At 36.6% G+C, this 13,863-nt stretch overlaps 1 protein-coding gene across 1 annotated transcript in view; it reads left to right on the top strand.

The window, feature by feature from the left end:
- Positions 1 to 13,863, top strand: part of CFH (complement factor H) — a 76,627-nt gene that overhangs the window by 30,712 nt on the left and 32,052 nt on the right. The window contains exons 8-9 of the mRNA XM_055334261.1: positions 10,109 to 10,297; positions 10,742 to 10,915. Of these exons, the coding sequence (XP_055190236.1) occupies positions 10,109 to 10,297; positions 10,742 to 10,915 (363 nt within the window). The remainder of the gene's footprint in view (positions 1 to 10,108; positions 10,298 to 10,741; positions 10,916 to 13,863) is intronic.

Below are 13,863 nucleotides of genomic sequence, written 5' to 3' on the forward strand. Positions count from 1 at the left end.
TTATTGAATTGTATGAGTTTTTATTTTTTTCCACCTTCCTACCTTGTTAGCAGTGAAACCCTTTCTCTGTAGCATTCCAGGTGTTCTCTCTTTAAATCTCAGGTTGAATTCTTAGGTTTTCAGGATGGTTTGAAAGTTATCTAGGTAAGTTGGGGGGCCAGGTGAGGTGAGGACCCTTCTCCTCCACCATCTTGCCCCACCTCCTCGAATTGTATGAGTTTTTAAATATATTTGGGATATTTACCCCTTATTGGTTATATGATTTGCAAATATTTTCTCCTATTCAGTAGGTTGCTTTTTCTGTCTGTTGATGGTTTCCTTTGTTATGCAGAAATTTATAGTTTAATGCATCCCCACTTGTATAGTTTTGCCTATGCTGCCTTTGCTTTGTGTCAAATCTAAAAAACAATTACCAAGATCAATGTCAAAGGAACTTATCCCTTATGTTTTCTTCTAGAAGTTTTATGGTTTCAGGTCTTACATTCAAGTCCTTTTGTGTTAGTTTTGGTATATGGGGTAAGTGGTGGGTCAAATCATTCTTTTGCATCTTGCTCAATGCCATTTATTGAAGAGACTATCCTCTCCCCACTGTATATTTTTGGCTTCTTTGTCATTATCTGACCTTATATGTGTGAGTTTATTTCTAGCTCTTTATTCTGTTCTTATTATTCTATGTGTCTGTTATTATGCCAAGGCCATAGTTTTGGTTACTCTAGCTTTGTAACATAGTTTGAAACCAAGAAATATGATGCCTCCAGGTTTGTTCTTTCCCAAGATTTTTTTTTTTTTTTTTTTTTTTTTGGCTATTTGGACCCTTTCATGGTTCCAAGCAAATTTTAGGATTCTATTTCTGTGAAAAATACCATTGGATTTTTGATAGGAATTGCATTGAAACTATAGATTACTATGAGTGGTAAGGATATTTTAACAATAGTAACTCTTCCAATCTCTGAACATGGACTATCTTTCATTTATTTTATCATTGTCTTGTAGTTTTCAGGGTGCAGATCTTTTACCTCCTTGGAAAGATTTATTCCTAGATATTTTATACTTTTTGATGCTATTGTAAATGGGACTGTTTTCTTAATTTTTCTTCCTGATAGTTTATGATCAGTGCATAGAAACACAGCAGATTTTTGTACATTGATTTTGTATCCTGCAACTTCAAATTCAGTCATCAATTCAAACAAGTTTTGGTGGAGTTTTTAGGGTTTTCTGTGTATAATATCACATCATCTGAAAAGAGTATAAGTTTTACTTCTTCCTTTCTAAGTGGATGCCTTTTAATTCTTTTTCTTGCCTAATAACTCTAGGCAGGACCTCTAATACTATGTTCAATAAAAGTCGTGGGATTAAGCATTCTTATCTTGTTCCTGGTCTTAGAGGAAAAGCTTTTCACTATTGAATATAAAGTTGGTGTGAGTTGGTCATATACAGACTTTATTACAATGAGGTATGTTCCCTCTACACCCACTTTGTTGAGAGTTTCATCATAAAAGATGTTGAATGTTATCAAATGCTTTTTGTGCACCTATTGAGATGATCATATGATTTTTTAAAAAGATTTTATTATTTATTTTATTATTTTTTTTTAAAGATTGTGTTTATTCATGAGAGACACAGAGAGAGAGGCAGAGACACAGGCAGAGGGAGAAGCAGGCTGCATGCAGGAAGTCTGAGGTGGAACTCTGATCCTGGGGTCCCCAGGATCAAGCCCTAGGCTGAAGGCGGCGCTAAACCGATGAGCCACCCGGGCTGCCTGATCATATGATTTTTAACCTTTATTTTCTTAATTAGTGTATCACATTTATTTGGGATGTGGAACCATCCTTGCATCCCTGGAATGAATCTTACTTGGTCAAAGTGTATTATCCTTTTGATGTATTGTTGAAATCATTTTGCAAATATTTTGTTGAAGATTTTTACATGTATTTTTTCAGGTATTGGTCTGTAATTTTCTTTTCTTATAGTATCCTTCTCTGGTTTGGGTAGCAGGGTAACACTGGCCTCAAAAAATGACTTCGGAAAAAAAAAGATGACTTTGGGGCAGCCCAGGTGGCTCAGCGGTTTAGCTCCGCCTTCAGCCCAAGGTGTGATCCTGGAGACCCGGAATTGAGTCCCATATCAGGCTCCCTGCCCGGGACCTCCTTCTCCCTCTGCCTGTGTCTCCGCCTCTCTCTCTCTATGTATCTCATGAATAAATAAATAAAATCTTTTAAAAAATGACTTCAGAAGTGTTCCACCAGTGAAGCCATCTGATCTTGGGACTTTTGTTTGTTAGGGGGTTTTTGATCCCTGATTTAGTCTCCTTACTAGTAATTAGTCTTTAGGATTTTCTGTTTCTTCATGACTCAGTTTTAGTAGGTTGTATGTTTCTAGGCGTTTATCCATTCTTCTATGTTGTACAATTTATTGGTGTATAATTGTGCATAGTAGTCTCTTTTGAGCCTTTATATTTCCCTGGCATCAGTTGTATGTCTCCTTTTTCATTTCTGATTATGTGTGTGTGTGTGTGTGTGTGTGTGTGTGTGTGTGTGTGTATTTTTTTCTTAGTGAATCTAGTTAAAGGCTTGTCAATTTTGTTTTTATCTGGGGACCCCTGGGTGGCTCAGTGGTTTAGTGCCTGCCTTGGCCTAGGCGTGGTCCTGGAGTTCTGGGATCGAGTCCAACATCAGGCTCCCTGCATGGAGCCTGCTTCTCCCTCTGCCTGTGTCTCTGCCTCTCTCTCTCTCATGAATAAATAAAATCTTTTTTTAATGGTTTTTATCTTTTCAGAATTCTGCTTTTAGTTTTATCCTTTTTATTGATAGTTCTATTGATATTTTCTATTTTTTAAGCTTTTATTTTGCTTATTTCCACTCTGATATTTGTCAGTTACTATCTTCTATTTACTTTAGACATTGTTTGTTCTTCATTTTCTAGCTCCTGGAGGTGTAAAGTTGGTTCATTTGAGATTTCTTGCTTCTTGATGTAAGCAAGTTCTATGAGTTTCCCTCATAGAACTGCTTTTGGTCATCCTATAAGTTTTGCTATGTTGTATTTCCATTTTCATTTGCCTATAGGTATTTTTGATCCTCTTTTTAAAAATTTGACCCACCTGTTGTTCAATAACATGTTGTTTAATCTTCATGTATTTGTGGATTCTCAGTTTTCTTATAATTAATTTACTAGTTTCATACCATGTGGTCAAAAAAGATACTTGATATTTTAATCTTTTTAATAGTATTAAGACTTGTTTTGTAGTGTAACATATGTCCATCCTAAGAACGTTCCATGTGTACTTAATAAGAGTTTGTATTCTGATAGTTTTAGATGGATATTCTGTGTATGCCTGTTAAGTCCATCTGGTCAAAAATGTCACTGTATGTCAGTGTCTCCTTGTTGATTTTCTTTTTTTTTTTTTAAGATTTTATTTATTTATTCATGAGAGAGAGAGGCAGAGACACAGGCAGAGGGAGAAGCAGGCTCCATGCAGGGAGCCCGACTTGGGACTCAATCCCGGCCCCCTGGATCACACCCCAGGCTGAAGGCTGTGTTAAACCTCCGGGCCACCGGGGCTGCCCTCCTTGTTGATTTTCTGTCTGAATGATCTGTCCATTGATGAAAGTGGGAGTATTAATTATTGTATCACTGTCTATTTCTCCCTTTATTTCTGTTAATATTTGCTTTACATTTTGGGTGCTCCTATGTTGGCTGCTTCAAATTTACAAGTATTTTATCCTCCTGTGGGATGAACTCCTTTATGTAATGCCCATTTTTGTCTTTTATTACAGTCTTTGTTTTAAAGTCTATTTTGTCTGATGTACGTGTATGTACACTAGCTTTTTCTTTTCTTTTTGCTTTTCCTTTTTTTTTTTTTTTTCTCCGCTTTCATTGCATGGGATGTCTTTTTCTGTCCCCTTAGTCTATGTATCCTTACATCTGAACTGAGCCTCTTGTAGGCAGGATATAGATGGGTCCTTTTAAAAAAAACAACAACACTCTTGATTAGGGTGTTTAGTACATTTACATTTAAAGTAATTGTTTTTTTTTTCAAATATTTATTTATTTATTATTTATGATAGACATAGAGAGAGAGGCAGAGACACAGGAGGAGGGAAAAGTAGGCTCCATGCCAGGACTCCAGGATCGTGCCCTGGGCCAAAGGCAGGCGCTAAACCACTGAGCCACCCAGGGATCCCCTAAAGTAATTATTGATAGTGTGTACTTATTTTGTTACTTGTTTTCTCACTGTTTTGTAATTCATCTGATCTTTTCTTCTTTTCTTGCTTTATTCCTCCATGATTTTATTGTTTTCTGTCAGTAGTATGCTTAGATTCCTTTGTCTTTAACTTCTGTGCATCTACCAAAGGTTTTTGCTTTGTGGTTATAAGACTTTCATAAAACAACTTATAACAGTCTACTTTGACTTGAAAAGAACTTAATTTTGACTGTATTCTAAAGCTCTACCATTTTATTCCCCCCATGCTCATATTTTCAAACCACAATTTACATGTTTTATGTATCCTTTAATAAATTATCAAAGTTATACTTATTTTTACTCCTTTATCTCTTTAAACTCACTAACTTTATAAGAGATTAACCCTTACATTGTATATTGGCCTTTACCAATGAGATTTATACATTTATATGTTTTCCTGTTAATAATAAGCACCTTTTTGCCTCCCTACCACCATCTTTTTGAATTCATAAATACAAAACCTACTGGCCACTAGGGCAGGCAATCACAAAAACCAGGGTGCCAGATGCAAAAACTAGACAACAGATGTGTGTGTATGAGCTCCCTTCTAGGAGATACCAGCACTCTGGGGTGCAGCAAAGAGAGCTGTGGTTTCTGGAGGTCTCCAGAGAGGATTATGGTTGGCCCTTAGTTTAATTAGAAGCCTGCCTCTCTGGCCTGTTGTAAAGATAGGCTAATAGGCCTCTTTCACAGAAAAAGTAGATTCCTTAGTCTCCTGCCTCTCTGCTGTGCCCTGCAGTGGTAGCTGGTTTGGAATGCTTTCTCCATTTGTTACAGTCCTATGAGATCACAATCATAGGCCCAACTGGCCACCAGAGCAAAGCAATCTAGAGGTATACTGTAGCTGACAGCCACAAAAGCCAGGGCACCATAGAAAAGTATAAACTCCTTTCCTGCAGATACCATTGGCCTAGAGCGACGCAGAGGATGATCACAAAGTTGGCACCCCCTGGCCTCTATCCCCAGAGAACACCTAGGTAGGCCCCTAGATGTGTGCCAAACTAGAAACCTGCCCCTCAGTCTGAATTCTTTCATAGGAAGACTGAGATCATAGTTCAGTTTCTATCTGCAGTGTACCCCAAGGGTGGTAGCCAACCCTCAACTGCCTGCGTTTGTCACAATCTTGTGGGACCTATGAATGTAAGCCTCACTGGACATCAGATCAAAGAATGTTCTCTGGGTAGCAGCAACAAAATGCAGTGCACCAGACATAAAAACTGGGCTCCAGATCCTTGTACGAACTTCCTTCTAGCAATGACCAGTGCTCTGGAGTGCAGCAGAGGGAGGACCTGAAATAGTGCCTGTCCTCCAAGGTCTTTGTAAAGGAGTATAGTTGTCCTTCAATTGTTTAATTAGAAGTCTGCCCCTCACATTACAGCAACAAAGATTACTCTAATACAGGAAGATGGGTACTTCAGTCTGTGACTCTCTCCTGTGCCCTGGGAGTGGTGTTCTGTTAAGAACTCTATTTGTTCCAGTCCTTTAGGACCTACTGAGCACGACAACCTGAGATCTAAAGGAGTCTCCTGGGTAGCAGCTGTAAAACTCAGGGAGTGTTTAAAGAGGGTATTTCCTTTCCTGGAAATACCAGTGAGCTGGAATGATCAGAGGGAGGGCATAAAGATGATGCTTGCTGGCCTATGTCTTTGTTTGTTTTTTCAAGATTTATTTATTCATGAGAGTCATGGAGAGAGAGGCAGAGGCAGAGGCAGAGGGAGAAGTAGGCTCCCTGTAGAGAGCCTGACGTGGAACTCAATCCCAGGATCCCAGGATCATGACCTAAGCCAAAGGCAGACACTCAATCACTGAAGCACCCAGATGCCCCACAAATCATGTATTTCTTAAAGAAGATTCTGAAAGATCCCAGCTTAGAAACAACTTGAGAAGCCAGATGCCCCTGGACTCTGTCTTAATTTTTTTTAAGATTATATTTATTTATTCATGAGAGACACACAGAGAGAGGCAGAGACACAGGCAGAAGGAGAAGCAGGCTCCCTGCAGGGAGCCTGATGTGGGACTCAATCCTGGGACCCCAGGATCACACCCTGGGCGAAAGGCAAGTGCTAAACCGCTGAGCCACCTGGGGGTCCCTGGCCTCTGTCTTTAAAGAGAGTTTTAGTAAGCCCCTAGATGTGTATAAAATTTAATACTTGCCCCTCAGGCCAATGCTTTAAGATAGGCAAATAAGTCTCTCACAGAATTTCTGGGTACTTTTCAGTTGGCTCCCTCTATGTGGGGCCCTGGGGTGGGTGAGTCCATGCATGTGGACCCTTTAAGAACTATTTCTCAGTTAGCTGCTGCCTGTGGTCTTGTGAACACAAGCCCCATGGCTTTCAAAGCTAGATGTCTTGGAGCTTGTCTGTCAGGTCCCAATCCTAAAATTGGGGTGCCAGATGTAAGGTTCAAATCCTTCACTCCTCACGGAAAAGCTCGGGGTTTGGCTCTCCAATTGGGACCCTCCCAATTGTGAGTCATCATGCTGGGGATGAAGTTTATGGTCAGATTGTGTCTCAGTTCCTTCTACCCACTTTAATGTGGGATTTTTTCTCATTTGCCCAATGTGTAGGAATCACTCAGCTAGATTTGGGAGGGTTTTTCAGAGAAAATTATTCCATATGTAACTGTAGATTCAGTGTGCCCAAAGGGAGAGGTGTATTCAGGATCTCCTACATCTCCATCTTAAACCACTTCCATAAGGAAAATATTTAATCATGATTATGGTTGGCTTATGGAAATTGAAGATCCAGTCCAACTATATCTGGACCTCAGCAAGGTTATTCTACAAGAGACCTTATGCGGTTCTTGTGGACAAGATGGGGAAATTGACCAGTTAGATGGTTTATGAGATAGTTGGTAATTTCATTAAATAAGCTTACCCAAGTATCAGATTCAGGACTTTGTTCTCAGGCCTATTTCATTACTTATTTCTGTTACCAACTAGTTTAATGGTTTAGGGGATATAGTACAAATTCACAACTGGAGTTACTCAGGTGATAATGATAGTGAATCTGCATTAGCACAGATTGATCATTCAAAAAGAATCCAATATGCTAGGTTGAATCTAATAATATGACATTTAGTAGTGATAACCAAAAAAGATCCTGGCCTTAGATCAAAAGAATCAGCTGTACAAGTACAGACAAATTAGAAATGTTTTTAAAATTACTGAATATTTGGGGTGCCTGGGGGGCTCCATTGATTGAGTGTCCAAATCTTGATTCTAACTCAGGTCTTGATTTCAGGGTCATGAGTTGAAACACCACACTAGGTGTGGAGCCTACTTAGAAAAAAAATGAGTGAATATTTTATTCAATTTTGAAATTAGTTTGAGTCAAAACTATGACAGAACCATCAGTATTGTTAGTGAGACCACGACTTGCATTGATAGAAGTCTAAGGTAGAATGAGACTGTTGTAAGTCTTGCCAATCACAGTGCTGATCAAACATATATGAAATAGTGTATTTGCTTCAGAGATGATCTTGTTAGAATATAAAAACATTTAAATGTAAAAAAAAAAAAAACAAACAAAAAACATTTAAATGTGCCCAGATGAAAGAGAAAGATGGTAAGGGTGTTCATGTCTGTCATAATAATAATACCTACTTTTAATTTTACCCCCTTTGTATGCCCTTTGAAAAGAAATCTCAGCAGGCTGTTTTCTTTAACTGATATCCTTTGAAACACCATAATAGGTGAATAGCCATAGTTGTTCTGAAATCAGACCACCATGATTCAAGTCTCTCCTTGACAATTTCATAGCTAATTCAGTTGAGTTCTTTATGACTCTCCTCTTGCAAATCCAAAGACTGAAGCTTGCTTGAGGTAGAATTATTGTTAAATGGCGCACATCTTGATGTATCATGATGAAATTCATTCAAGGGTAAAGAGAAAATAATCTAAATCTTTAAAAATTAGTAGGGAAAAAAAATCCTAGAAGGTTAAATGAGCATTTTAATATCAACATTGGAAGCTTCAAAAAAATGGAAGTCTATCGATGAAAGTTACAGATTGTAGGCCAAGAATCTATACCTAGAGAAGGTATCATTTACAAATATTAATTAGAGGAGCACCTGGGTGTTTAGTTAAGCATCTGCCTTCTGCTCAGGACATGATCCTGGGGTCCTGAGATCATTGGGGTCCCTGCTCAGCAGAGTCTGCTTCTCTGTTTGCCCTCCCCCAGCCGTTGTGTGCTCTCTCTCTCAAATAAATAAGTAAAATCTTTTTAAAAACCTTTATTGAAGGGCAGCCCTGGTGGCGCAGTGGTTTAGTGCCGCCTGCAGCCCGGGGTGTGATCCTGGAGACCCGGGATCGAGTCCCACATCGGGCTCCCTGCATGGGGCCTGCTTCTCCCTCTGCCTGTGTCTCTGCCTCTCTCTCTCTCTCGCTCTGTGTCTCTCATGAATAAATAAAAAATAAAAAAATCTTTTAAAAAATTTAAAAAAATAAAAAATCTTTATTGAAGAAAAACATTAGTATATGCAAGGATTAAAATTGTATAATCCACATAACAAGTCTACAGAAACTACTGGAAAATTTCTCTAATCAAACAAAAAAGAAAATGTGAACTTAGGGAGATGAACATGGTAATGAGTGTGTGTGTGTTGCACAAGGCTTTTTATAATCAAATCATTTTATGGAAAAAAACTAGTACTAGTCTGGTATTAAAAGTACTAAATTATCTTTAAATCATCAACAAAAAGGAAAAATTTTTCTAGAAAATATATGTAAATGTGTTATAAACAACATAATACTTAAAGATATATATCAAAAATATTCAGTATATAAGAATAACTCAATAAAATACAACTATATTATACCTCAATAAAAATAGGACATTTGGTGTTTAAAAAGAATCAAACTATAATGGCAATATATTCACTTTTATTATAAAATATACATATTATGACATATACGACATATTTGAAAGCACCTGATATATATGGTATATATGACATAATATGTAAATATGACATTTTCAAACATCTCATGTACATGATAAATACATATTATGATATTATATGAGTTACATTATATGATATATATGTCATATATACCATATATAGTATGACATGCATGACATTTTTAAATACTTATATATGTCATATGTATCATATGTATGACATATTTGAAATACCTCATTCTCCAATTAAAATTGGACATAACAATCAAATGTTCACCATAATCTTAATTAACTATTTGGATATTAAGAAATATTCTCAGTACATTTCTCTGATTAAAAAGAGGAAAACTTGCCTCAGTGACTGGTTTCAGGCATTAATAGGAATATTATTTTTCTGTATAATGTGGTGAGTGAAAAATTTTTGTGTTTCTCTATATTTCTTACTCTACTTATAATAAACCAAAAAATAAATTAATGAATGTTAATCTACAAAAAAATCCATCTCCCTACATTTAGTTGGTTTGATTAAAAAAGGCAGAGCTCTAAAAAAAAAAAAAAAAAAGGCAGAGCTCTAATTTCTAATGAGAACAGGAAAGAAAAAGAAGATAGATGATATGAGCAATAAAATCAGTACCTTAATCTCTCAACCAAGATTCTCATTTAATCAGCCAGATCTAAAATATACATATTCAAGAATCTATTAAATGGTCTGTACAGTTTAATCTGTCAAGATTCCTTGTAAATATACCCAAAAGATATAATTTTAACTTCATTACCAATCACCTCATCAGATATCCCAGTCATCTGACTTTTATAACTTTTCTTGTCCTAGAAACACAAATTCAATGAGCAAACTGATGTTAATAAGAGGATATAATTCACCAATGAAACAATTAATTTCTAATTTGATTTTTTTATTAAGGTAAAACATTTATACTGCTTTTGTTTGTTTTGTTTGTATTGCTAGTGAAGCCTTGTGATTTTCCAGAAATAAAACATGGAAGTCTAGATGAGCAATATAGATCATACTTTCCAGTAGCTGTAGGAAGAAGTTTTTACTATCGCTGTGATGATGATTTTGTGACTCCTTCAGAAAGATACTGGGAACCCATTCAATGTACACCAGAAGGATGGATGCCAGAAGTACCATGCCGCAGTAAGTAAACCTTTTTATAATTGTGTATGTGTAAATATTTCAAATAGTAGAGGGGATAAAACACATTAGTGACTGTAATTAAGCTTTGTATGACAAAAATAAGGCCTAGAGATGAATTTTATGAACAAAAAGACCAATACAGGTTTTCCCCTTTATGAGGAGCTCTCCATAAAAATCCCATTAGAGATAAAGATAGCTTTCCCAAAACAACCTATATCATTCACACATATTTTAATTATAAAAACTGAAGATAAATAATACTGAATATTGTTTTTTTTTTCTTTTTATGCCTTTGTAGTAGCTTTAGTTTTTCTTAGGTTATATGTTATTTTTGAATACTTAGGCATTATAGTTTAAACATTGTACAAATAGTTTTTAATTTACTATTTTTACTGAATTTATGGTTTTTCAAAAATTTTTGTTCATTGTTCTTATTATTTTTAGGAAGATGTACGTTCCACTATTTGAAAAATGGACAAAAGCCACAGAGAAAAAACTATTACCAAGGTCAATCTGTAAGAGTTAACTGTTATTATGGTCACAGTCTTCAAAATGGGCACAATATAATGACCTGTACAGAGGATGGTTGGTCCCCTCCTCCCGAATGCGTTCCTCTCAGTAAGTAAATGGTCTGAGATCCCAGTATATTTATGGTTTTCTAACCCTCATCTATATTAACTATAGCAACATATTTATATCAACTTTTGTATTTCCACTAATGGATATACTTAATTTTATTTTTGCCAAGTATGTATGAGTGGAATACAAACTTCTTAATACATGTATAGCAAAATAAATGTCTACTGATTAGTATTAGTCAAGAAAACAATGAAAGGACCATAAAGGAAAAACCTGTAATAATAGTGATGCCACCAGTGGAGGGGTGAAGATGGCAGTGGAGTAGGAGGAACCTATGCTTGCCTTGTCCCATGAATATGCCTAGTTAACTATCAAATCACTCTAAATACCCCAGAAGTTGACCTAAACACTGGCAGGATAAATTCCACAACTAAAGGTCGAGAAGAGGCCACATAGAAGAAGTAAGATGTACAGAGACTCGGTTTGGGAGAGAAACGGGTTGTGGCCACTGAGGTGGGGAGAGAGCTGTGGTTACAGAGAAAGGTAAGAGACAGATTTGACGCAGAAGGGAGTGCATAGGAAAAAGAATCACCATAGCGATTGTCTTGGAAAGTGAGAGGGGTCAAATTTCCTAAGTTCTTATAACCAGTGGGGCTTAAAGCCTGGGCTTTTAAAGGTCAATGTGCTTGGCTCTGGGATAGCTCAGTTCCAAGGGGGAAGTTTATAGCAATACTGGCCTACCTCAAGAAGGAAGAAAAATTTCAAGTAAACAACCTAACCTTACACCTAAAGGAGCTAGAAAAACAAGAAACAACACCTAAAACCAGCAGAAGGAAGGAAATAATAAAGATTAGAACAGAAATAAATGATCTAGAAACTAGAAAAATAACAGAGCAAATCAATGAAACTAGGAGCTTATTCTTTGAAAAAAAATTTAATAAATTTGATAAACCGCCAATCAGATCTATCAAAAAAAAGGACTCAAATAAATAAAATCACAAATGAGAGAGGAGAAATAATAACCAACACCACAAAAATACAAACAATTGGGCAGCCCCTGTGGCGCAGCGGTTTAGCGCCGCCTGCAGCCTGGGGTGTGATCCTGGAAGCCCGGATAGAGTCCCACGTGGGGCTCCCTGCATGGAGCCTGCTTCTCCCTCTGCCTGTGTCTCTGCCTCTCTCTCTGTCTCTATGAATAAATAAAATCTTTAAAAAATAAAAAAATTTAAAAAATACAATCACAAGAGAATATTCTAAAAAAAAAACTGCATGCAAACAAATTGGACAACTTAGAAGAAATGGATAAGTTTCTAGAAACATAAACCTACCAGAATTGAAACAAGAAGAAAAAACTTGAACAGACCAATTACCAGCAAAAAAAATGGAATCAAAAAACTCCCAATAACAAAAGTCCAATACCAGATGGCTTCATAGGTGAACCCTACCAAATATTTTTTTAAAGATTTATTTGTTTATTTTTAGAGGAGGAGGGGCAGAAGGAGAGACAGAGAATCCAAGTAGACTCCCTGCTGAGCACAGAGCCCGACATAGGGCTCAATCTCATGTCCCTGAGATCACCACCTGAGCCAAAGGAAATCAAGAGTCAGATGCTTAATTGATGAGCCACCCAGGCACCCCTCTACCAAATATTTAAAGAAAAGTTAATATCTATTCTTCTCAAACTATTCCAAAAAACAGAAAAAGAAAGAAGACTTCCAAATTCACTTTATGAAGACAGCATTATCCTGATACCAAAACTAGAAAAAGAAACCACAAAAAAAAAGGGACCTATAGGTCAATATTTCTGAGGAACATAGACACAAAAATTCATAACAAAATATTAACAAATGGAATCCAACAATTCATTTAAAAAAATATTCACCACCATCAAGTGGGATTTATTCCTGGGTTTCAATACTGGTTCAATTTTTTTTCCAGTCCATATTTTAATTTTTTTGAAAAATTCCTGACATTACAGAACTAAACTGAAATGTATTAATATTCCACTCTTACATTTCCATGACAAAAATTTCATGAGCCAAAAAAAAGGGGGTGGGAGAAACTTATAAAACTAAATATGGATCTCAGTATTAACAGCTGAACAGAGAAAGGAATTAAAACGCTTTAATTAAAAAATCATGAGTGGATGATAAAGTGTGTAGAAACTGAAAATTTACAAACTATTTAAAACCTGGAATCGCTGACTGGTTCAATATTCACAAATCAATATAATACATCACATCAGTAAAAAGAAGGATAAGAACTTCAATAGATGCCAAAAGAGGAATTTGACAAAGTACAATATCCATTCATGAAAAAAGTCCTCAACAAAGTATATTAAGAGGGAATATACGGGCAGCCCGGGTGGTTCAGCGGTTTAGCGCCGCCTTCAGCCCAGGGCATGATCCTGGGGTCCCGGGATCTAGTCCCACGTCCGGCTCCCTGCGTGGAGCCTGCTTTTCCCTCTGCCTGTGTCTCTGCCTCTCTGTGTGTGTGTGTCTCTCATGAATAAATAAATAAATAAATCTTTAAAGAAAAAAAAAAGAGGGAGCATACCTCCACATAATAAAAGCCATTTATAAAAACCCACAGCTAACATCATCCATAATGGCGAAAAACTGAATGCTCCTCCCCTGAGGTCAGGAATGAGACAAGGGTGTCTCACCACTTTTATTCAGTCGAGTACTGGAAGTCCTAGCCACAGCAATCAGACAACAAAAAAGAAAGATAATGAATCCAAATCAGTAAGGAGGATGGAAAATTTTCACTATTTGCAGATGACACGATGTTGTATATAGAAAACCCAAAAGACTCCATCAAAACTTGCTAGAACTGATAAATTCAGTAAAGTTGTAGGTTACAACATCAAAGTACAGAAATCTATTGCCTTTCTATACAGCAATAATGAAGCAGCAGAAAGAAAAATTAAGAAAACTGTCCCACTTGCAGTTGCACCAAAAATAATAAAATACCTAAGAATAAACCTA

This window comes from Nyctereutes procyonoides, unplaced genomic scaffold, assembly GCF_905146905.1.
Source record: "Nyctereutes procyonoides isolate TBG_1078 unplaced genomic scaffold, NYPRO_anot_genome, whole genome shotgun sequence".
Lineage (NCBI taxonomy): Eukaryota > Metazoa > Chordata > Mammalia > Carnivora > Canidae > Nyctereutes > Nyctereutes procyonoides.